The following is a 23,417-nucleotide window of genomic DNA, read 5'->3' as shown; positions in this document are numbered from 1 at the left end:
TTAAAAACTTCCTGACCTTGGACAGAGAACTGCAAACATATCGGCCTAATGTACAGTAAAAGTGTTCAGACACAAAAATGAAGTGTAAACAGTTTCTTTGAATAATTGCTGAAATGGAGAAAACCATTAAAAAGACAATATATAGAATGTGAGACCAAATACTGTACAGGCCACTAAAGTCACACTACATACATTCAGCAGTCACTTTATTAGGTACACCTGTCCTACTGCTCATTAATACAGTTGAACCTCGAGGCCTGCTTTCTAGTTGTTGCTGTTCAGCAGCAGCCTTGGCTGGTTGCATTAGAGATTTGATTTGACGATCCAGTGTGGACAATGAAAATGAATGAATGGGCACATCAAGGCAGCTATGAAAGCAAGAGGATTTACCAGCTGTACTCTGGCTTTCTGCAACAGTCTTAAGATGTGAGTAACCCAAAGTTAAATCACTATGACTTAACCCTCTAGTCTTATTTGAGTTAATATTCTCTTATCTCTAATCTACACCTCCACCGTCTCCTCCTTGTTCTCTTCTTGTGGCATCTATAGCAGGATGCAGAGCTTCTTGGATTTAGTATCTGGAGGCTCCAGAGCAGCAAGAATAGCCTCATCAAACACATTCTTCAATCCTTCCTGAGAGAGAGACAAAAAAGAAAAACAACAACAAAACAAACACATGAGAGAGGTTTAGCAAGTTAAAACCATTTGAGCTGTTTGTCTTGCTTTCTTCACGGGTGATAAGTCCTTGAACCAGCGGGCCTGCGAGGCGCAGACCCAACAGAGAGGCTCCTCTTGGTGCCAAAATGACTTCCAGTTCTATAGAAAACAGCCCTCTTTGACCTTAGTAAACACTTTCCTGGTGCCTGTACTGGGTGTAAACCCTAAACCAGGGCCCTGTTTCAGGAAGCCGGTTTAGAAAACTCAGAGTGAAAAACGATACGCAGGGTTGAGTAACCCCGAACTGTCCAACTCGGAATATTCGGTTTCAGAAAGGCTGATAACAATTAATTCAGTCAACGCGGAGTTGCTTTAACCCCAAGTGAAGCGCGCGGACGAGGATACATAAAGCCCTGATTAGTGGAGCACAGATTAAGCGAGTCACCATGGAGACGGAGGGAAAGAAGGCGTGATCAATGTATTTTACAGCGCTTGAGGCCGAAATTCTGATGGCAGCATATGCCGATAACACGCAAATTCCGCGGAAAAAAGTAACACAGCCACAGCTGCAAAAGCATGCATGGCAAAACATAGCCGACAGAGTCAATGCGTGAGTGTTAATTTAAACATTGATCGAGGGATTTCCACCCATTTAACACGTTATTTTATCATATGTTATTTTATTTGTTATTTTATACATTTTATTTTGTGATGTGATGTGAGCGCAGGTGCAACCCAACAGGCCCCAAACGTTCCTGGCAGCAAGTAAAAATGAAATATAAAAATATAGTCCAAACAGGTAAGGTGTAATTGTATTATGAGCCATAGTGCTTGGTCTGTTTGTCCCATGTAAATCAATTGCAGTTAGAGGCTACATTAATTTTCTTTCTGTAAGCACTTATTGAAATTATCTGAGCACATTACAAGTACATATTTGCTTACTCTGTATGCTCAAATGTGGCCCGTTATAGCCAACAGAAAAAAAGCGGAGGCCCGAAAAACAGGTGGGGGTCCTCCACCACCACCACTCACAGAGGCTGAGCAGTTGGCCCTCAGCCAAAACAGTGGGCGCCCTGTGGCCGAAGGCATCTCTGCGGGGACATCCTCTGAGTCAATAACCCCGCAAGACACAAGTGCCTACATAAGGGGTAAATTCAAAATAATACATGATGTGCATACATCCTTTCTTCACAGTCACCTTTGCAGTGCGACTCATTCATTTGATAAACTCTTTACCATAATGGATTATTTTGTAGTGAAGTTATGTTCCTACTGATTTTGCCTTCCCTCAGTCTTGGTTGTCTTTGAGAGCATAATGACAATGAAGTGTAAGGTGATAGGTATGTTTGTTAATTGCCATTTGGTCCCTTGTAAGTTATAAGTGACCTGTATAAACCTCATATTCTATCAGTTGATGGTGATGGTGTACTGCATCTGGTGCAGCCTCCTGTTGAGCCAGACCAACATGCAGTTGTGAGTAATACTCCACAGATTATATGAGTGTACAGTAGAACAGCAATGTTGTTTATTTCTTTACTACAGGAAAATAATGAAGAAACATTGACAGCTGTTACAGAGGAGGAAGCAACAGAGACACTTTATGAGGTGTACATCTTTTAATACTTTGTGTACAGGAAACACAGGCGACCAATAAAGCCAGTTGAACAAAAAATCTGTTTATTCTTCTTTCAACATGTTGAGGTGATGGGTCAAAAGAAATGATTGTGACATATGGTGTCTCTGACTGCTCTTCCATCTTGTATGTCCGTGGGAGGGTCAGGATGTTCATGGTTTGGATCACTGCTGATGTTTGGTTCAGAAGGACAGTGTTCTCCTCTAATTGTGGCAATGTTGTGAAGAATCACACATGCCACAATAATGTCACATGCCCTTTCTGGGGTGACCCTGAGTCTTTGCAGGCACTGGAACCGGGCCTTAAGCATTCCGATAGTCATTTCAATTCTGGCTCTTGTCCTGCAATTAGCCAGATTATATCGCTGCTGTGGGCCCGGTTCAGGATCAGGGTAAGGGGTAAGCAAATAGGGTAAACATGGATACCCCCTATCACCAAGCAAGTAGCCAGTGAACTCTCCTAAGACAGAAGGATACACTTCAGTTCAAATGTCCCTGAAGCAATTGGTCTTTATATATTTTAAAGTATTCTCAACTCACCATGTCCAAATTTTGTGCTCAGTGTACATTCACGGAATATTTGTGAGTCATGGACAGAGCCTGGCCACTTGGCTTCCACATTTGTGATAATGTTGGCAGCATCATATATGATCTTCACAGTGCAGAGAACACAAATTAGCATCCATTACTATGATAAAATAATTTGTTAGTTTGAAATGCTACAGGGAACTATGTACCTGTACATTAATGCTGTGGAAAGACTTCCTGTTCACATAGTCTCCTTCATTTACTAAAGGAGCAATGACTGGAATGTGAGTGCCATCTATACACGCCTGGGAATCCTGAAAATAAATGTAAAATTTAAGTAGTAGTCCAAGTATCACCACATCATAAATTAAGTTTTGGTCATCCTGATACCTGCAATTTTGTGGCATCCCTCTTTGATAACTCTTGTGGGTCTATGACCGGGGAACACCACAGACGAGTACAGGAGACGTTTCAGTGCAACTGTAACATTCCTGACTGCCCGACAGACGGTAGCCTTGGAAACATGCTCAGCGTCACCAATATTATACAGAAAGCTCCCGTTTGCAAGAAACCGAAGTGCAATACAAATAATATGTACAGAACTGAGAGCATGTCCGCGATGTGTCACATGCGTAATATATGGCCTGAGGATGTTATTCAAATAACTTATAGATTGTGCTGAGAAACGGTAACGTTCGCACAGAAAATCATCAGGAAATGATAAAATGTCCAAACGCGCTCTAATCACTCTCTCCCGGCGGAGAGCTCTGCGGAGAATTTGGGCTTCACGATCTACTGGCTCTTCAAGGAAGGGACACGCCATGTCCGACACTTCCTACTGTCAGGTTTCCGACAAAGGGGCGGAGACAGTCAGGGTTAGTTGTAGTAAACCTGCTAGGGGGCAGGTTAGCTTCACGGCGTGTGTCGTCATAGTGACTCACTCAGGCTTCAGCTGAACTCGCTTTGTGAAACCGAAAACCCAGAGTTTTCGTTAACTCAGGGTATACTTACTCAGTTTTTCCACTAAACCGGCTTCCTGAAACAGGGCCCAGATGACTCAATTAACTCTAAAATACTAATGTTGAGTGATTTTCATCCATGTGAACATTTTACAAAACCTGCTTGTTAGTGTTCCGGGGTTAAAGAGATCGATCGAGCTGAACTGAGTGGGAATATACACCAATATACACATCTGTTGGCTTCTGTTGGTAGTTTAAAGCCAGTGTGAAGCATCAGGAATGAGAATCTGCACCATTAAGGCTGAGGCCATGGCTGTGATTTGGTAAAGGGCAGCGTGCCCAGTCCCACTTGAGTATGAGTAGGAATGGGCATGACTGAGTGGAGAAGTTTAAATGTCCCAGTGTCATGAGTGAGGGAAGAAGAATGGATTGGTGTGACACCGACAGTGACATGGACACAGTACCAACCTGTTGTGATGAACAGAGCTGAGCATGTAAGTAATGCTGTCAATATACTGGTCAATCTACACCAACACCCTCACCTATGGTCACGAGCTTCATGTAGTGACTCAAAGAATAAAGCTGCAGATGCAAGTGGCTGAAAAGTGAGATACTATGTGATAAAATGTCACGGTCATCTTCCTGTGGGCTCACTGTTTAAAAAAGAAGTCAGTCATTCGAGACAGACTCAGCATCATGGGTGTCATGTGCCTCAGTCTGGTCACTCTTTTCATCTTTCTTCTTCATCTGTGTGTGGATGTGATTATCTACTAACCAATCTCTGGAAACCCAGGAGAGGCACACATGTTTCCCATCAGCAATCAATACAATAATTAACCCTGGGCTCCACTACCGCTTGTTAACCCACCCTGACCTACTCGTGCTCTGCTGGCTGAATTAGCACACAGCCTTGGATTTTAAGGTACCTTTATCACTAATGAAGACGTTCATATTTCTCTTAACTTTGCACCCAAAAACTTATAGATACCAGTGCTTGTTTCTCAGCAGAAACACCAGCAGACTTCTTCTCCCTCGTACCTGTGTCTCAGCTGAACACTCCACGTATTTGACTGCCTTCAGCTTACGAGCCACTTCCTCTCCACTCGTGAAGGTCACAGCGTGTTGGTTTCTCTGGGCCAGCTTCTCCAGGGTGTGGCTGTCATCTCTTAAATGCACCTGAGTCCCGACCAACAGGAAGGGCGTCCCCGGGCAGTGGTGTGAAATCTCTGGCACCCACTGTGGAAAAATCAAGGTCAGGTTTGATGGGCTTTTACTGCAACAACTGACCTGTAGCTCTGTGTGTGCGCGAATATCTCTGAAGTTAGAAACCAAACAAAATTACCTTTGTGACTTTGTCATAAAGTGCACATGCGCCATTAGCATGCTGCCTGCTGTAACCCTTAATTTCCTTCAAGATTAATAAAGTATTCTGATTCTGAGAATATAAAGCGCCTTGAGGCGACTGTTTTGAAAAAATGTTACATAACTTAATCTGATATTGGATTATTAAATATTTTGGCAATTAACTTCCCCGTGTGAGCATGAAAACATAATATTCATTAGACGTTTATCTCTCCCTGAAGTCCGTTTTGAATTAGAGACTGCAGTTATTTGTTTTAGAAACATCATCATTAGATGTCCCAGTGGTTAAAGACCACTAATTAACCAAAACAATCCAATACAGATGCCAACATAAAAAGCTGAGGTAGAAAAATGAGTTTTAAAACTAGATTTAAAAGATAATGTTGATTCTGCAGTATGACTATTAAGTAGCAGTCTTAAAACTGTGACTGCAAACTCCCAATCTGGAGATCGCAATCGAGACCTCTGCTGCACTATGAGCATCTGGCTAGAAGATCTTAGGGCTCTTTTGGGGTTAAATAAGTTGAGCTGGTTGGTTAAATAGCTGGGTACGACACCATTTAAAACTTTAAAAGTAAGGAAAATCTTAAAACCAGTAGAAAAATGGACAGGAAGCCTGTGAAAACCTGCTAAAAGTGGAGTGATGTGATCATGCAGCGGCATTTTGGACTAACTGCAAACGATAAAGAGAAGAGTGTTTCAGACCTAAACACAGAGGATTACAGTGGTCCAAACTAGAGCTGATGAAGGCATGAGCACATTTGTCAAGGTCTTTTGGAAGAAGATGTGATTTTGTTTTGGTGATTTCACATAACTGATTAACATCTGGTCTTTACAACTGCGGTCAGTTGCTTCTCAGATTTAAAAGAAGTATCGAAAAACACTGATTTTTAACAATCAGAGAACAATGAGAAGCAAATAATGCAGCAACAACGTTGCTGACAGGTGAGTGTTTTGTTTTCTTCTCCTCGGTTTCATCTGTGATTACAATAGTTTGGCATTACAGAGTTTATGCAAATAGGAAGATGTGTATAAATATTGTCATTTTATAGATATGTAGAAAAATATATTTAAAATGACTTTTTTTTTAAAAAAATTCTAGTACTGGCCAATGGGAACATGTTGATGGATGTTCCGATAAGGAATTTTTTAAACTTTATTTTTGAGTAGAACAAGAAGACTTTGTGTTTGTTTGTCCGTGTTTTTTTTTTTTTTCTAACAAATTAATGTTTTTTACAGGCATATTGAGGTTTCCTTTAGCTGACAGTCTTTGAGAGTTTGTTGGACTTAAAGGGCAGCCAGTGAAGAGAATCACCTCATTAAATTAAGAGTCAGTATTTTGAATTCCCGTCAAATTAGAAACAAAACACAGTTACCAACTAAACAAACCTTCTCTGTGATGTTCTTGAAAGATGACGGTGATACGACAGAGAAACACAGAAGCAAGATGTCAGTCTGAAGGTAGTTGAAGGGTCGCAGTGTATGATAATCTTCCTGACCTGCAGGGGGAACACAACACAAGTGTCTGAACAACAAGTTACCCCTCCCCCAGAAAATGAATTTCCAAGTGGAAATGACTGCATCTAAAGGACAAAGGTCACTCTTTCGAGGATGCCAATGTTCACATTTTGGGCAGAGAGGACAGATGGTTTCAAAGAGGAGTGAAAGAAGCATCTATGTCCACTGTGAGCGACCATCTTTGAACAGAGGCGACACCAACTCTCTGCCATCTATAATCCAGTTTTGAGATCCTTCCCAGACGCCTTAACACCCACTCACATCCTGGGCCATCTGACCTCAGGAAATCACATGATAGGGTGGGGCCAGGTTTCACAATGAGCTCACCTGAAACCCTGGCTGATTGTGACGCACAACCGCTTTCACACCTTGGATCATGTGATTAGGTAGAGGATCATTAGGGGGGACACTCCCACAGGGGGACACTCCCACGGGGCTTAAATCTGGGACAATCTGGGACTCTCCACCATTTGACCTTAGAACTGAAGAAGATTCTCGGATGAGGGGTGAAACGTCTTCAAGCAACTTATAGAAAGTCCAGACGTTTTTCTTTCTAAGCTCTAAGCTTAGACTAAGATGACTGAGAACCTTCACAGACATTATACAACTGATTTTTTTGTATTTAATAGACTGAGTTTCGATGTACTTTTTACCTGTAGTGTCATTTAATTCCAGACTGTATATCTCTCCACCAACAATCACTGTCACAGCATAGTTGTCAAACACCTGGAGAAAACAGGGAACAAAAGCCATAAACAAAGATAAGTAAACATGCAAATGCAGCAGAATCGTTACAGCATGACTAAACAGAGTCAAACTGATTTATGAAATGAGCTGAGCACTTTCATGAATATTAGTTTGCAGCTGTTCAGGTAAGCAGATGTGCCATGTCTTGCTTTACTCCCCTTTACTCACGTTCAGGCTTCTGCCATGTGTGTTAACAAGCAGCTTATCCCAACATTCCTGGTAACCTCGGCTCTGGATGTGAGCGGATGCAGGGAGTGTTTTACAGCTGCTGCGCTTACTTGAATACTTACTTTCAAACTCCAAACACACTATAACAGAAATTGGTCCAGACTGTATTTGTGAGAACACAATACACAACCCACTTCGATTGGTTTTGCATGTATGTGCTGTAAATACTGTGTTTGTATGGTCTGTCTTTAGTGTTCTGTTGAGTTCAGTTACTGCAAGTATCACAACCTGTGTGACACAAAAGAGCAGTTGAAATCTGTCTGGTGTATGTCTGCAGATTTTTGTGTCATGAGTTTCCTGAAGAGAAAAATCTTGTTTGTTTTTTGTTTTGTTTTTTTTAATTTGTGGTATTTAAACCTACTCACTATGGGTATGTGTTCTTCCTTTAAGGCTGTGCCTGTATAGGTCAGGAGCAATTCATGCTTTCCTGAATCACGATCACCCACCACGACGAGCTTTATAGTCTGCATCTGAGAGGTAGGAAAAACAATTTTTAAAAAAGGAGAAAATTGGGAACAAAATAAACTGTAAAGACAAGTAACTGATTTGTGTCTCATCATCATCATCATCACCTTTATTTATAAAACACTTTAAAACAACCACAGCTGACACGAAGTACTGCGCATTGGAACTATATAATACATTTACATAAGATATAAATAAAAGCCAAATAAAAGGAAAATAATTAAATAACTAATTTAATTATAAGAGAAACTAAGTCTCACTGAGAATAAGACAAAGAATAAGTGGGTTTTAAGACATGATTTAAAAGAGTACAGTGAAGGGGCCTCTAACATGCAAGGGCAAATTATTCCATAATTTTGGAGCGACATTAGAAAAGGCCCCGCCTCCTATGGGTTTCCGCCTGGATCTTGGTACCTTCAGGAGCAGCTGGTCAGCTGACTTGAGAGACAGGGTAAGGATGAAGAAGCTCAAAGAAGTAAGGTTGGGCAAGAATGTGAAAGCATTTAAAAACAAACGTAAGAATTTTAAAATGAACCCTAAAAGGAACAGGCAGCCAGTGCGGAGAGGCCTGCACAGAGGTTATACAGACGTGGACAAAATTGTTAGTACCCTTCAGTCAATGAAAGAAAAACTCACAATGGTCACAGAAATAACTTTAATCTGACAAAATTAATAATGAATACAAATTCTATAAACCCTAACCAATGAAAGTCAGACATTGCTTTTCAACCATGCTTCAACTGAATTATTTAAAAAATAAATGCATGAAACGGGCCTGGACAAAAATGATGGTTGCCCTAGCAAAGAATGGAAATTTTAATTGAAGGTGTGTCCACTAATCAGCATCACAGGTGTCTACAATCTTGTAATCAGTCAGTGGGCCTGTATGTATGTCTCCAGGTAGTCACTGTGTTGTTTGGTGACATGGTGAGTACCAAACTCAACAGGGACCAGAGGAAGCAAAGGAAAGAGTCGTCTCAGGAGATTAGAAAGAAAATCATAGACAAGCATGTTAAAGGTAAAGGCTATAAGACCATCTCCAAGCAGCTAGATGTTCCTGTGACTACAGCTGCACATGTTATTAAGAAAGTTAAGATCCATGGGACTGTAGCCAACCTCCTGGACGTGACTGCAGGAGGAAAATTGATGACAAATCAATGAGACGGATAATCCAAAGGGTAACAAAAGAGCCCAGAAAGACTTCTAAAGAGATCCAAGCTGAACTTCATGCTCAAGGAACATCAGTGTCAGATCGCACCATCCGTCGTTGTTTGAGCCAAAGTGGGAGACGACCAAGGAGGACACCATTGTTGAAAACAAATCATAAAAAAGCCAGACTGGAATATGCAAAACTACATGTTGACATGTCACAAAGCTTCTGGGAGAATGTCCTGTGGAAAGATGAGACAAAAATGGGATTTTTTGCAAAGGCACATCAGCTCCATGTTCACAGACGGAAAAATGAAGCATATCAAGAAAAGAACACTGTCCCAACTGTGAAACACGGGGGAGGCTCGGTTATGTTCTGGGGCTGCATCTGGCACAGGGTGTCTTGGATCTGTGCAGGTACAATGAAGTCTCAAGACTATCAAGGGATTCTAGAGAGAAATGTGCTGGCCAGTGTCAGAAAGCTTGGTCTCAGTTGCAGGTCTGACAATAGGAAAATGACCCGAAACACAGCTTAAAACACCCAAGAATGGCTGAGAGGGAAACACTGGACTATTTAAAAGTGGCCTTCTCTGAGCCCTCACCTCAATCCTATTGAGCATCTTTGGAAGGAGCTGAAACATGCAGTCTGGGAAAGGTGCCTTTTAAACCAGAAACAGCTGGAGCAGTTTGCACATGAGGAGTGGTCCAAAATACCTGCTGAGGGGTGCAGAAGTCTCATTGACAGTTACAGGAATCGTTTGATTGCAGTGATTGCCTCAAAAGGTTAATCAAAATATTAAGTTGTGGGTACCATCATTTTTGTCCAGGCCTGTTTCATGCATTTATTTTTTAAATAATTTAGTTGAAGCTTGGTTGAAAAGCAATGTCTGACTTTCATTGGTTAGGATTTATAGAATTTTATTTATTATTACTTTTGTCAGATTAAAGTTTTTTCTGTGACCATTGTTAGTTTTTCTTTCATTGACCGAAGGGTACCAACAATTTTTGTCCACGTTTGTATGCTCTCTTTTACGAGTTTCTGTTAGGAATCGCGCAGCAGCATTTTGAAGACGTGAGAGCAATGACTTACTCACCCCCACATAAAGTGAATTACAGTAGTCCAGATGGGAAGAAATAAAAGCATGAATCACTGTTTCAAGGTGCTCTCCTTAAATGATAAAAACTGGACTTCACCACTGTTCTGATTTGGTTGTCTTTAAATTTAAAATCACTCCCCAACTTAAAACCAAGGTCAGTAACAACAGGATTAAAATAAACTTCCAGGTGTCTGAAATCAACAGAGGACGCACAGGGACCACCAGGTCCAAACACTTCTGTTTTCTTTTCATAAAAATTTAGAAAGGTTAGAGCCAACCAAGTTTTGGTGTCATCTAGACATGTCAAGAGAGGTTTTATGGAGATGCCATCCTCCTGCTTTAGTGGCAAATAAATTTGGCAGTCATCAGCATAATGAGATCCTAATGAAAAGAGATCCCATGCCTTCTAAGGATGGAACCCAGAGGCAATAGATACAGCAAAAACAGCAGTGGCCCTAAAATTGAGCCCTGTGGGACGCCGAATGACAGAGAAGCAGAAAATGATTCGGAACCGAGAAGGCTGACAGAGAAAGTTCTGTCTGCCAAATAAGGCCTAAACCAATTAGGTCCAGTCCCAAAATTACAATTTTTTTTTTTTTGTTAAGGCAAAAAATTGCGTGTAAAACTCTGCGCTCAGGTTTCCTGGCTGTATTTATTTCAACTTAAAAGTACGAATTTTGACCCAATTTTTCTGTCAATTACAAATTTAACAATCCAATCAAAGAACAGATGGGTTTGGCTGTTGGAGGGGTGCTTTACTGAGCTTCATGTCCTGGAAGGGTAATATAGGGTAATATTTCTATGTGAATATCCCATAAGGGTCATACAAGCAGGGGCGGTCCTGGCCTGTTCGGTGCCCTGGGTGAACACTCATAAAATCTAAAATTTTGTTATTATTATTTTTGTACTACTCAGTTTTATTCTCTTTTATCCAGTTGGCACTTTATCATCACTTGGTTAACTAAACAGGATTACTGGTCATGACTCGGTTGCTGTCCACAGTCAAAGTGAATGAACGGAGACTTCAGTCTGTCTCCAAGTTTCCTGGAATGACTTTTTAAATCCAGCAGATGTCGCTGTTGAGCGATTCATAGAAACAGTGTCAACAGCAAGCAGAAGGAGCTCAGTCTGGATCCAGGTTAGTTACTCAAATCCTAGTGAGAGTCCCAGCTTTTATATTTATGTCCTTTCTAATGAACATTAATTTGGTCTATATCTATTGACTTATTTAAGCTACACTACTAAGTCCTGATGCGCTCAATAGAACACAAGATATCTCATATCTCGTGTATTGGTGGACTCTTTTAGCTCCAAACAGGCAGGAAATCACAACAGTTAAACAGAAAATATGTTCTTCCTTGGTTCTCAGGAAGATATTTTATTCAATTTTTCTCTCACTTTGATGTGTATTTGTGGAGTTCCATCTTCCTGTAATGTGAAGGCAGCAAACATCATGGGTATAGAATTCGATTTTTATGTTCCCCGAGAAACTTCTGAAAAAGACATCTTCTTTCAGCGGCTCCCCTCAGAGGCTCACCCTGTTCTCAGCATCATCTGTCACACCAACCCTCTGCATGTCCTCCTTTTCTACATGTATGAATCTTCTCTGAGGCCTTCCACATTTCCTCCTGCCTGCCAGCTTCATCTTCAAGATCCTTTGTCCAATATATCGACTATCCCTCCTCTGGACATGTTCAAACCACTTCATCCTCGCCTCTATAACTTTGTCTCCCTCTATTATACTCATTTCTAATTCTGTCCATCCCGTTGACTCCCAGTGGATGGTATCTGTAGCCCTGCTTCCTCAATCGCTTTTGTGCAAATCTCACAGCACTGTCATTCTCACCACTCTTAACTCAGCTCTCAAAACAGTTAAGGCATTTTTCACAACACAGACAGTTTAAAATAAATTATTAAAAACTTCTTGACCTTGGAAAGAGAACTACAAACATATTGGTCTAATGTACAGTAAAAGTCTTCAGACACAAAAGTGAAGTTTGACAGATTTATCTGAATAATTTCTGAAATAGAGAAAATCATAATAAAGACAATATATACAGTCTGAGAATGTGTAACCAAATACTGTGCAGTCCACTAAAGTCACACTATTTACTTTCAGCAGCCACTTTATTGGGTACGCCTGCTCTACTAACCTGTTCCACTTGTTAGTGCAGTTAACCCATATGAGGCCTGCTTTCTAGTTATTGCTGTTCAGCAGCAGCCTGGACAGCTAACGTTATATCTCAGCATTTCATCAACGTTTCTACGTCCAGATGAACAGGAGATGAACAGTTAGCATTACTTCTGTTCTAACAAATAAATAACAAAACACAACATTAAATAAGAGGTCACTGAATTTATTGCTAGTTTTAAATACATTTGACTTTCAAAGTATAGTGATAGTAAAACATGTGGGAAAAAAGATCAAAGGAGCACAAGTTGTAAAGATTTTTGGTTACCAGTTAATTTCAGTCTCTAACTATTATCTTACTCATCTTGTCAGTCAAAAACTGATGACTGACTGCACGGTGTTAGATAAAAGTCTACACAAGATGCAACTGGTTGTAAAATACAATATGCAGAATTCAAATAATACAAAACAAACAGATGCTTGCCTGATATATTCACAGAGGAGATTTGTGGGCTGTGGCCTACCTCAGTATCTTCTCCGGGTCAGTCAGGAGCAGTGTTGGTCAAGTTACTTGAAAAAAGTAATCAGTAACTAATTACTGATTACTCCCCCAAAAAAGTAATCCCGTTACTTTACTGATTACTTATTTTCAAAAGTAATTAATTACTTAGTTACTTAGTTACTTAGTTACTTTTTAAAAACACGATTTACAACCTGAAGAGGTGATAAAGTGATAGATCTTTCAGCCCAATTCTACTTTTTCTACATAATCCATCATACAAAATGTAATCAAATGGAAAAGTCTCTTTTTTTAACTTGTTTTATCAGTTTTAATCTTTTAACTTTATGCATCAAGCAAAACATTTAATTATATGCAACATTCTCTGACTTGAATAAATTAGTTTAACATTTAAACCTATTTTCTACACATTCCAGCACATAAAATAAAATATTTTTTGTGTTTTCACTCACTCTTTCAAACAGATGCAAGTAAAACACAGCAGAAAATAAATAAAGTCAAAGACTCAGCGGTCCTTTTGCTCTATTTTCACCTGTAAAGCAGGAGAAGGGTAGGCGGAGGGTTACCCTGGTGCAGGTGTGCTGCGGTCAGTTGAAGAATCCGCGCGAGTGTCTCTGTGAGTTTCCCATCACGTCGTAGCTACTCGGTGCTTGCTCGGAAGTTTAGGGGGTTTTTTCGCTGTAAAAAGAAGTTTTCTTCCCACGCACGATGGACGCTAATGTTTTTGTCACTTTTTATGGAATCAAACTCAAAGTAAGGTCAGTACTTCCACGCTTTAAACGCTGCACGCTCATACTCTCTCCCGCACTCCATTGTTGATCTGCACACAGCTGCTGTCACCAACGTCGCACTTGCTTATGTCACTGTCATGAGACATTCTCGCAAAAAAAATCACGGTTTTAGTAACGCAGTAACGCAGCGTTCCTACGGGAAAGTAACGGTAATCTAATTACTGATTTTGCAATAGTAATCCCTTACTTTACTCGTTACTTGAAAAAAGTAATCAGATTACAGTAACGCGTTACAAGTAACGCGTTACTGCCCATCTCTGGTCAGGAGCTTTTCAGTATAATTCCAGCATCAGCGTCCTCGTGCTGTCACGCTTCATCACAATTTTAACACTGATCTGAAGGTTGTTTGGCCTCGAGAATATACTCTCCGTAATAATAGTGACTCAGAGGAAATCTTCTGAGTGTGCTACTGTTTGATCATCCAGTCGGTCCTGTTCTGCACTCTTTTCAAAAACGAAACTATGTCAAGTTGTAGTTGATGTCACTGACAGCGCCTACCTTTCGTTCTACCTGTTCACACCTGCTGGGGTGTGATGCATTCAAGTTCCCTTCCTCACTTATTGCACGAAGCATCACTGGCTGGCTCCCAGTGGATGGTATCTGCAGCCCTGCTTCCTCAATCGCCTTTTTGCAAATCTCACAACAGGGATGTACAAATTCCCTGCTGACTCGGCCTCAGGATATCTACAGGCAAGATTCAAGCGCACCCAAATGAGCGCATTAGTTGTCATATGCGCATCACGCAGAGGGAGAGACGAAAGGCGCAGCGGCAGAGCAGTTGTAACGCAGTTTTGTGTGATTCCGTGTGAGTTAATGAAACTGTAAGTGTTATTACCTTTGATGGGTTAACTGGTGTGATAATAGTTATAGTTGTTTGTGCAGGTTAAAGTTAAAGTTGTGCCGCTGTAAACTGATATCATGTTAGTAGGTTTATTTAATTAATTAATTTGCACCAAGTAAATACCAGTGGCCTAAATCTCCTCCAATAATTACATCCCGCGGTTAAAGGATTTTTCTGTTGTTTATTGTTTAGTTTAATTGTTGTTAGCTTGCCACCTTCTTGCCTTCCCACTAGCAACTTGGAAGAGATGTGCTATTTAGCCAACTTATGCTCTTACAGCGACGCCTTGTGGACATTGTGAACTATTGCTGTGTCTGAGTAGATGATGTGTTCTGATTGTTTCTTAGTTATCTTTGACCCTACTAGCTATAGTATTACCTGTTTCTGTTTCCAGACAACCATGCTTATAGTCACCTATACTGCATCTGCTACAATTATAAATTCATGTCTGGCTGCATCACAGTTGGATTTATCATGGCAAGCCCTGCTGTAACCAGTTCTTCTGTGAAGCTTAATTAAAGACGGTGAACTAAACTCCAGGACTGCTGCAGTCTTTCTGACCGAAGACTTAGGCCACACTTGTATACCCAACACTTCCAGTATATATATACTCTACAAGGAATGTCATTCTTACCACTCTTAACTCAGCTCTCAAATTGGTTAAGGCATTTTTCATAACAGTTTAAAAAAAATATTAAAAACTTCCTGACCTTGGACAGAGAACTGCAAACATATCGGCCTAATGTACAGTAAAAGTGTTCAGACACAAAAATGAAGTGTAAACAGTTTCTTTGAATAATTGCTGAAATGGAGAAAACCATTAAAAAGACAATATATAGAATGTGAGACCAAATACTGTACAGGCCACTAAAGTCACACTACATACATTCAGCAGTCACTTTATTAGGTACACCTGTCCTACTGCTCATTAATACAGTTGAACCTCGAGGCCTGCTTTCTAGTTGTTGCTGTTCAGCAGCAGCCTTGGCTGGTTGCATTAGAGATTTGATTTGATGATCCAGTGTGGACAATGAAAATGAATGAATGGGCACATCAAGGCAGCTATGAAAGCTAGAGGGTTTACCATCTGTACTCTGGCTTTCTGCAACAGTCTTAAGATGTGAGTAACCCAAAGTTTTTTATATATATATATATATATATATATATATATATATATATATATATATATATATATATATATATATATATATATGTGTATGTATGTATGTATGTATGTATGTATGTCCTTCCTCTCTCTCTTCTCATCCAGGCTAATAGTCCTTTTTCTACGTCCACGTACATCTCCAGCTTCTCTTCCTCTGCCCTTTACTCCATTTGTTCTTATTGTGATGTCTATAAAAGGACACAGCGACTGGATTTGTTGTGTAGAGTCTCCAGCACCACCCGGATGGCCTCTTCAAACACATTCTGAACTCCTTTCTGAGAATAAGAGAGAACACCACACTCAGCTTAAGAAATAAAGGAAACACCATAAATCAAATGGAAAGACAGAATCTTTCTTCGGATAACTACAAATATTGCAAATGTGTAAAATGTGATCAGCTGCTGTTGTCTGTCTCTAGAAACTGAGAATCTGGAGGGAAGGGTCCCAGAAGCTTCTGGTTTCTATTTGTGGTCACCTTAAACTGAATAGCATTCAAGAGAATGAAAATGATTGTTGCATTTACCACATGGGCAGGATAAAAGAAGGCTGAAGCTTCTGGGTTTGAAATGTAAAGTAAATGCAGAAGTTCATTAAAGCTGTATTCTCTCTAATGACCAGCAGGGGGCGACTCCTCTGGTTGTAAAAGAGTTGCAGCTATATGGCGGTAACCCCGAACCAGATGATGGACACCAGAGGTAAATGTGTTGCTACCCTAGCGTTTGACAAAAGGCTTTTAATTCAGAGAATTGTAAAGACTTCCTGTGATTTCAGGAATGGAATCTTTCACATTTCTTTTATTTTTGTGTTGAAGGCTGACAGAGACTCGTAGGAGATCACAGCAGCAGACTTCTCCTCTCTGTACCTGTGTCAGAGCTGAACACTCCATGTATTTAACGGCCTTCAGCTCATGAGCCAGCTTCTCTCCGCTCTCAAAGGTCACCGGTTGCTGTTTGTTCTTGGCCAGCGTCTCCAGGGTGGCACCGTCGTCTCTCAGATCCACCTGAGTCCCCACCAGCAGGAAAGGCACCCGTGGACAGTGGAATAAAATCTCTGGTACCCACTGTGAACAGATAAGTTTAAGATTATGATCACTTATTCTTTATGCCTTTCTTTTTTAGTACCAAATTCAGATTTTCTTTCTTCCAGCTTGAGTCTCTCTTTAACCATTAATTCTAATAGTTAGTTCTAAATATTAATTATTAAGCAACAATTTTATTGCCAACTTTGCCTCATTGTTTTCCCCTTTCAGCTTTTTTCTTGGGAGTAATAACAAATGGGGGCTGATCCAGGATTGTGAAAAAAAGCATCTGGAAATGGTAGTATTTGTTTGTGAGTTGCCACCTGTTTGTCATATTTCTGTTTTTCCTGATGGCCAGCAGGATCACGTGCTGTGTGCAACTGCAGGTTCTGCTTCAGGTAAGCAGATGAACAATAACCTGGTCATGTAGCAGCTCCTGGTATTCTCTGCTTTGTGTTGGAACCTGAAGCTGATTGGAATCATTTGAGGGACTAACACGACAGGATCACAATCAAAACTCATTTTTTGCGTTTTTCAAATTTGGAATTTAAAGCTAGTGGATTAATTTTTTGTACATTCTTTGAACCGATTTAAACATTTAGGTGGTCTGCTTATTATTCTGGAAACAATTAAAATAAAAGTGAACCAAACAGACCTTCTCTCTGATGCTATAAACTGTTGAGGGTGATACGACAGAGAAACAGACGAGGAAGATGTCAGTGTCGGCGTAGCTGAGGGGTCGCAGTCTGTCATAATCATCATGGCCTGCAGGGGGAGACACAAAACGAGTCTGAGTAGCAAAAAATAGTGCGAACAAATGAAGGCTGAAAAATGCCTCCCAAGTGAGGACGTTCCCGTAGATTCTACATGCTAAAATGTCCAACCTCACAACAGACACAAACATCCTCCTGAGGCTGCATTTGCAGGCCGATTACGTCACAGCGACGCGACAAAAGCCGTTCAAATGCGTAGACTCCTCCAAACGCAGCCGACAAATGCGTTCTCCTTTTCCCGAATTTGAAGGATGGGTCGGGAGTATCCTTCATGGCCCACCATATCCCAGAATTCACAGCGCGGCCCAGCCAATTTCAGTTTCAAAATGACTCTTATTACTCTTTCTGGGTCACAAAGTAAACTTTTAAGATATTTTCAGGCGAGAATGTAGCTGGGTAAACTTCAAATATCGGTTTATCAAGATATCACATATTTGCAAAAGCGCTCCGACATTTTTGGAGACATCTGTTACCCACCACTCGATAGCTAGCCGGGGCGATAACAGCGTACTCCCGCACATCGTTTTGTGTTTCCTCCGTGAGTTTCTCCCTTTGTGGCTTCCTGTGGATTCAGGTTTTAGTTCTGTTTTATTAGATTTCCCAGTTTAGGGTTTCTGTGTATGTCATCTCCACTCCTGCTGTATCCTGCTCTCCTTGTGAATAAAGCTCACTCACATCTAAGTCACTGCCTACGTTCTGGGTCCTTATCTCACCTCCAGCTGGCTTGCCTCGCTGATAAAAGAATGCATTTCATGGGTAAAATCAGCTTGACAGTGGGAAAAATAAAGACACAAGTGTCATTTTATTTCAGTTTGGACATTAGCCTGCCCATACTATCAATTCTGTATTTGTAAAACCTAAAGTTTTCCCCCCATTTTATCTGCAAGGAGATGTAAATAAATCACGAGTTCATTGAGGACTGTACACAAGTAGATAAAGAATGTCCATCTTTTATGTACAGGCTATGCCAACACTAATCTAAACCTTTTTATCTAATTATAGGTTTGTTTATTTAATTTGTATCACTTGAATTTCTAACAGTGAAAACAAAAATGATGATTATCTCTGACCTGTATGTTTGCATTTTGTACATTTATATACAATATAAACAATTTTAATATTGCATATTCTGTACATATCACCACCTCAAATTCTGACTACAGCCACGCATAACCTACATAAGCACTTGTTTTACTTTATGTATTATTTTCTATGTTCAGAGTTAAGTTTGTTCTTTATTTGAGTCAGCTGTTTATTTAGTTGTGTGACGGGAACTTGCAAAGTAAGAATTTCATTGCTCTGCGTAACCACTTGTGTTTTGCGGTTTATATGACAATAAAATTCTTGAATCTTAAAATAACGTGTGGGTTGTCTCGTCAGCGGTGGGGAAACTGCTCATCACAATCAGCTCTGAGCGTTATAGGAAATATTGCTCCGACTATATGTATGTGACTGCTGCTGGTATGAAGATTGATATTATACAACACAGAGTTTCATTAGTTATTAAACTGAGAGCAGAAATGTTTGTCTTTACCCGAAGTGTCGCACATTTTCAGAGTGTACTCCTCCTCTCTGATCATCACCGTCATGGAGTAAGTGTTCACCACCTGGAGGAGACAGAGGCTGAGGAATGAGAACAAGAAAGAGACAACAGGAAGGAAGTAAACCCGCCAAAAGGACTTGATTACAGATGTTCTTCATAATAAAATTGGATTTATTCCATGCACTCACACTGATTTATCAAAGCAGTTTGGGCTTCAGTGTCTTGACCAAGGATCCTTACACAAAAAATCTTTTTCATCATAAGTGGTGTTTAACTTGTATGTTTTTCAACACAACACAACACAAATAGGTCCATTAAAAACACTCCTCTGTGTAATATTATGGGTTCATAAATAGTAATAGCTTCATCACAGTGTTGAAAGGGGGCGCTGACAGTTCTTCTATGCATAAAAACCCTGGAACAGCACAAGAGCTGTTACACTGTGTTACATGGAATAAAGTGAAATGAATGCTGCTGCATGTCTGCAGACTTTCACCTCACCGTGGGCACGTATTCAGAGGGAAACTTGTTGACCGTGTAGGACATGAACAGGCAGGTTTTTCCCACTTCAAGGTCACCCAACATCACGCACTTTATAGTGGACATCTGAGGAGGAGGATGGAAGATGATGAAGAAGCAAAGAATGAATGAACAGTAAATGTGAGGCAGGGGAACAGAGGGAGTCTCTGGAGTGTCATCTACAGTATGCAGCTGATTTTAATTAGACACTTGTGCTTAAATAGACTTATTATATGTATGATACTGTAACAGTTGTGGTTACAGTAACAAACAATAAAAGTTGTCACTGTAAATTTGGAACTGATGTCAGTACAAACAGAACAAGACCAGACTGCAGACCACCAACACTCAAGAAAATATTCATGCTAAAAATGCTGATTTTAACTAATTTGATTACTTTTAATTACAGAGTAAAATCTTAAATGTAAATGAATCTGGTCAAATGTACTTGACTGGTATATATTCAGTTTAGACCAAACACATTATTGCTTCATGTTTAAGAGGCTACGTATCTTCTTTCTTTCTTTTTTCTTCTTCCACATCAGGCACGAATTGATTTTGCGCATCCAGAAAGAGATTCAGATTAGTGTGTCATAATCTCTTGGCACAACTTGAAAGTATTTAGAAATATAATATAAATATTGATATTGGACTCCTAGAACTTCTCTCTCCTAAGTCTACCACAACTATGCTCTGATTGGTTGATGGTTCCCAATGACAAGGCGATTCTGAGGTGAGCAGAGCATGTGATGATGCTCATTGACGCCTTAAATCATGGTAAGTTCATGAACCTTGGGACACACACATCACTGGTTAAGTGTGTGCGCTGCCTTTACCATTAAAGTAATTTTGTCCTTTTTTAAAATGTCCATCGCCGAGTGCAGCACAGAGATGTTTGAAGGGCTTTTCACTTTGGAGACTATTCCCCGCTCTCTGCCCTGCACCTCTGGCCTCTGCCTCCTTGGTGGGGTAACCGTGGCAACAGAACACCTCAGACAATATGATAACCATGTTCATTTGATACAAAAGCAGTCAAATCTGAGAAAGTTCCCCATGACCCCCTCACAATTAGCTGACTGTGTTGTTGTTGTTTTAATTCAGTGAAGACAGTTATACATTCATCATCTTCTTCTTTTGGCTGGTCCTTTTAGGAGTCACCACATCTGCCAACATCGCACCCTATCACAATATCCTCCTCTGTCACACCAAGGGTTAGGGTGACCAAGGGTTTCAGGGTTAAATATCATGAGGTGTAACTATGATACTTTAAACAGCAAAAATGCACTAGTTTAATGATGTAGGCGAACAGAGACAAGGACGTGTAACGATCAGTATCTGAAAAAGTGCTCAAAAAGTGTTTTTTATGTAAACGTCCGAGGATCATCAGTATTTTAAAGTTGATCTGACCTTTTGTTGCACTAAGATTCCACAGTCGACCGTAATCATGACTCAGGTGACAGGCCAACATTTTTCTAAATGTCATCTTCTTATCTGGGAAGTCAAACATTGTTGTTTATCAGGTGCATCCAGATACTCCTGTTCTGCAGACTGCAGCAAATGACTTTCATCATTGAGCTCATTTTAAAAATGAAACTATTTAACTTCAGCATAATCTGATTTCAAGTTGGCCAGACAAACAACACCACTGAATACATGACCTATGTGTTATTTTAATTATATTTTGTTATTTACTGAAGTTTAAGAAGTGTATTCTCAAAATGTTCAGGCAATAAAAAATAATTTAAATAACAATTTGAGTTAAAACGCACACATTACCATCATTTTTAAATCTCCAATGTCTTGGTTGCCACAGGTACCCTGAAGATATTTGAGTATTTATTGTCAGTAAATCGCAGTTTATAATAACTGGCAGCTCCTACCTTTCCTGTTCACAGCCGATGGACCGCTAGGTCTTATTCCGGGAGCGGGTTTAGCGATCAGCTCTGAGTTTGATAATCCAGGGTTGAGGCCAAGTTCGGGTTTTCTGCTCCAGACCGAGTAAACGTCAACTCCAAGTTAGTTACCGGGGTAACAGACCCCGTGAACTAATCCTGCTCGCTGTCAGATTTTCTTCAGCAAACTGAGTGTCCCTCTATCTCCTCCCTTCCTGCTGTACCTGAGCCAGCTGATTCATTTCCTCATTCACAGCCGCTGCCAAAGTGCGAAGAAGAGCTGATTCATTTGCAAAGGGTTTTTTTAAGGCACAGAACACATTGATCAATAATCAATCATTTGTCGTGTTGGAATCAATCGAAATATCCCAGTTGGATTTTGGACATAATGTAAATATTTGAGTGAAGATGAGGCTTAAATAACTTTAAGACGCTAAAACTGATTTTGTTTACTTTGGAGTTAATTTAAACAGCTGCAGACACTGTGCTCTGATTATTTTCAGGTACAGAGTCTGAACCGCGACACATTTCCCACTGAAAATGCGTCTTTGAGAGTCCACTAAGAAAACGCGAGGTGCCAAAATATAATTTCCAATGTTTCTGTGTTTCCCATGTGTAATAACTTTGCTTGTATTGGTAAATAGTCTGTGGCCAACAGGGTTTAAAGGCGTTATAAGTAAAATAAAGAAATAACTCGTCCTCTTGGCCTGATTTTTCTGATCTCGATCCCTTTTTGACACTTCACATCCGCCCAAAGGGATCACCGGCTCCATATCGGCTCCTGGAGCCCAGAAGCCCAAAGTGACTTTAAACAATTACAATCAGCGCTATCTAAAAAAACGAAAAAAAGAAAAAGGAAATCAGTTCATGCTCCTTTGTCAGTCAGAGAAAGCTAACCTGCATTATTGAAAACCAACCGTGTATTTACGGAAGTATGGAGGACTAAATGTGCCAAACCAATTGTACACTTTTTTTAAAAGTCTAGCTTTAATGAGCAAACTGATTCAGTTATTATTGCAGATAATTTAAAATATCTTCATCATCTCCTGTGTGAGTGAGGACCTCAGTTTCCTGTTCTCATGTCTGTTTATGGTGTTTTTTTTCCCTACGGTGAGTAATAGTTAATTAACTATATGTCTATCTCAGGACCAGTGTGGTCTTCTACCGTAGCTCTACTGCTCATCTTGGCTGTAAGGACTTTGGAGTTACTGTTGCTTCTCTATCAGCTCTAAAAAGTAATTTTTACCCAGAGACCTGCTGCTTACTGGATATTTTCTGTCATTCAGACAATTTTATGTAAACCCCAAAGATGGTTGTGCAGGCATATCCCAACCACAACCATGAGTCACCTTTCTTCTGACGTTTGAACTTCAGAATGTCTTGCTTGTGTCTGCATGTCTAAGTTATTGAGTTATGCTGATGAATGTTTGCACTTAAAGTAGCCATGCAGGTGGACCTAACAAAGTGCCTGTTGAGTGTGGATGTCGGTCTGTTACTAATTGGAAAACAATTACTTTTGTTATTTAGTTAAGAAAAAGTGTCATATCTTTAATTACGCTGCCCTTTGCTTTTGAAGTATTTAAAGCATCTTTCACTTTTTTTTTTTAAATAAAAGGAATAATTAGATATATTCATACAACCAAATTAATATTCCTTCTGCTAAAGTTCTCAGACAAGCTAACTGTCCTCACATCTTTTGTTGTTGTTTGTTTTAAAAAAAAACAAGAGCAAAAGATTATACATTCAGATTATTAAGACTATTTGAAAAGAACAACTACAAATCCTCCATCTAATTTTGAAACATTTATACTTTCATCCATGAAGAGGCAGTCTGATTTCAAATGAACAAATTAAAAAGATCCTGGCAATCACACGGATAAAA

The 23,417-nt window shown here is 40.0% G+C and overlaps 2 protein-coding genes and 1 long non-coding RNA gene across 4 annotated transcripts; all 3 read right to left on the bottom strand.

Moving 5' to 3' along the window:
- Positions 1–189: 189 nt before the first annotated feature.
- Positions 190–15,247, bottom strand: LOC145423584 (cell division control protein 42 homolog). The gene is made up of 7 exons (XM_080296250.1): positions 14,054–15,247; positions 12,998–13,027; positions 7,997–8,101; positions 7,310–7,382; positions 6,528–6,637; positions 4,815–5,012; positions 190–633 (listed from the first exon to the last, which is right to left on the bottom strand). The coding sequence occupies exons 3-7, from the start codon at positions 8,099–8,101 to the stop codon at positions 544–546; spliced, it is 576 nt and encodes a 191-aa protein (XP_080152376.1). The 5' UTR covers positions 12,998–13,027; positions 14,054–15,247; the 3' UTR covers positions 190–543.
- On the bottom strand, positions 2,313–3,873 carry LOC145423585 (uncharacterized). The gene is made up of 3 exons (XR_013904634.1): positions 3,027–3,873; positions 2,830–2,941; positions 2,313–2,749 (listed from the first exon to the last, which is right to left on the bottom strand). It is a non-coding gene; the product is annotated as an uncharacterized LOC145423585 (long non-coding RNA).
- A 150-nt stretch (positions 15,248–15,397) lies between the features above and the next one.
- Positions 15,398–22,480, bottom strand: LOC113015069 (cell division control protein 42 homolog). 2 transcript variants are annotated; one of them, XM_026156990.2, is made up of 6 exons: positions 21,524–22,480; positions 19,626–19,730; positions 19,116–19,188; positions 17,464–17,573; positions 16,653–16,850; positions 15,398–16,065 (listed from the first exon to the last, which is right to left on the bottom strand). In XM_026156990.2, exons 2-6 carry the CDS (start codon positions 19,728–19,730, stop codon positions 15,979–15,981), a joined length of 573 nt encoding a protein of 190 aa, XP_026012775.1. In that variant the 5' UTR covers positions 21,524–22,480; the 3' UTR covers positions 15,398–15,978. The 2 variants fall into 2 exon arrangements, with proteins under 2 accessions (XP_026012775.1, XP_080152368.1); XM_080296242.1 differs by lacking the exon at positions 21,524–22,480 and adding an exon at positions 21,051–21,432.
- Between the last annotated feature and the right edge of the window lie 937 nt (positions 22,481–23,417).

The sequence above is a fragment of the Astatotilapia calliptera genome, chromosome 22 (assembly GCF_964374335.1).
Source record: "Astatotilapia calliptera chromosome 22, fAstCal68.1, whole genome shotgun sequence".
Taxonomy (NCBI): domain Eukaryota; kingdom Metazoa; phylum Chordata; class Actinopteri; order Cichliformes; family Cichlidae; genus Astatotilapia; species Astatotilapia calliptera.
The sequence above is the reverse complement of the archived record's forward strand: the minus strand, read 5'-3'. Positions and strand labels throughout refer to the sequence as shown.

Excerpts from the sequence above, each read along its gene's own strand:
- LOC113015069 (XM_080296242.1), bottom strand. The coding sequence starts at position 21,089 with ATGATTACGGTCGACTGTGGAATCTTAGTGCAACAAAAG. Across the intron at positions 19,189-19,625 it reads CCTCTGAATACGTGCCCACG|GTGGTGAACACTTACTCCAT; the intron begins GTGAGGTGAAAG and ends TGTCTCCTCCAG. Across the intron at positions 17,574-19,115 it reads GAAAATGTGCGACACTTCGG|GCCATGATGATTATGACAGA; the intron begins GTAAAGACAAAC and ends CTCCCCCTGCAG.
- LOC145423584 (XM_080296250.1), bottom strand. The coding sequence starts at position 8,101 with ATGCAGACTATAAAGCTCGTCGTGGTGGGTGATCGTGATTCAGGAAAG. Across the intron at positions 7,383-7,996 it reads AGGAAGAACACATACCCATA|GTGTTTGACAACTATGCTGT; the intron begins GTGAGTAGGTTT and ends TGTTTTCTCCAG. Across the intron at positions 634-4,814 it reads AGTGTTCAGCTGAGACACAG|GAAGGATTGAAGAATGTGTT; the intron begins GTACGAGGGAGA and ends TCTCTCTCTCAG.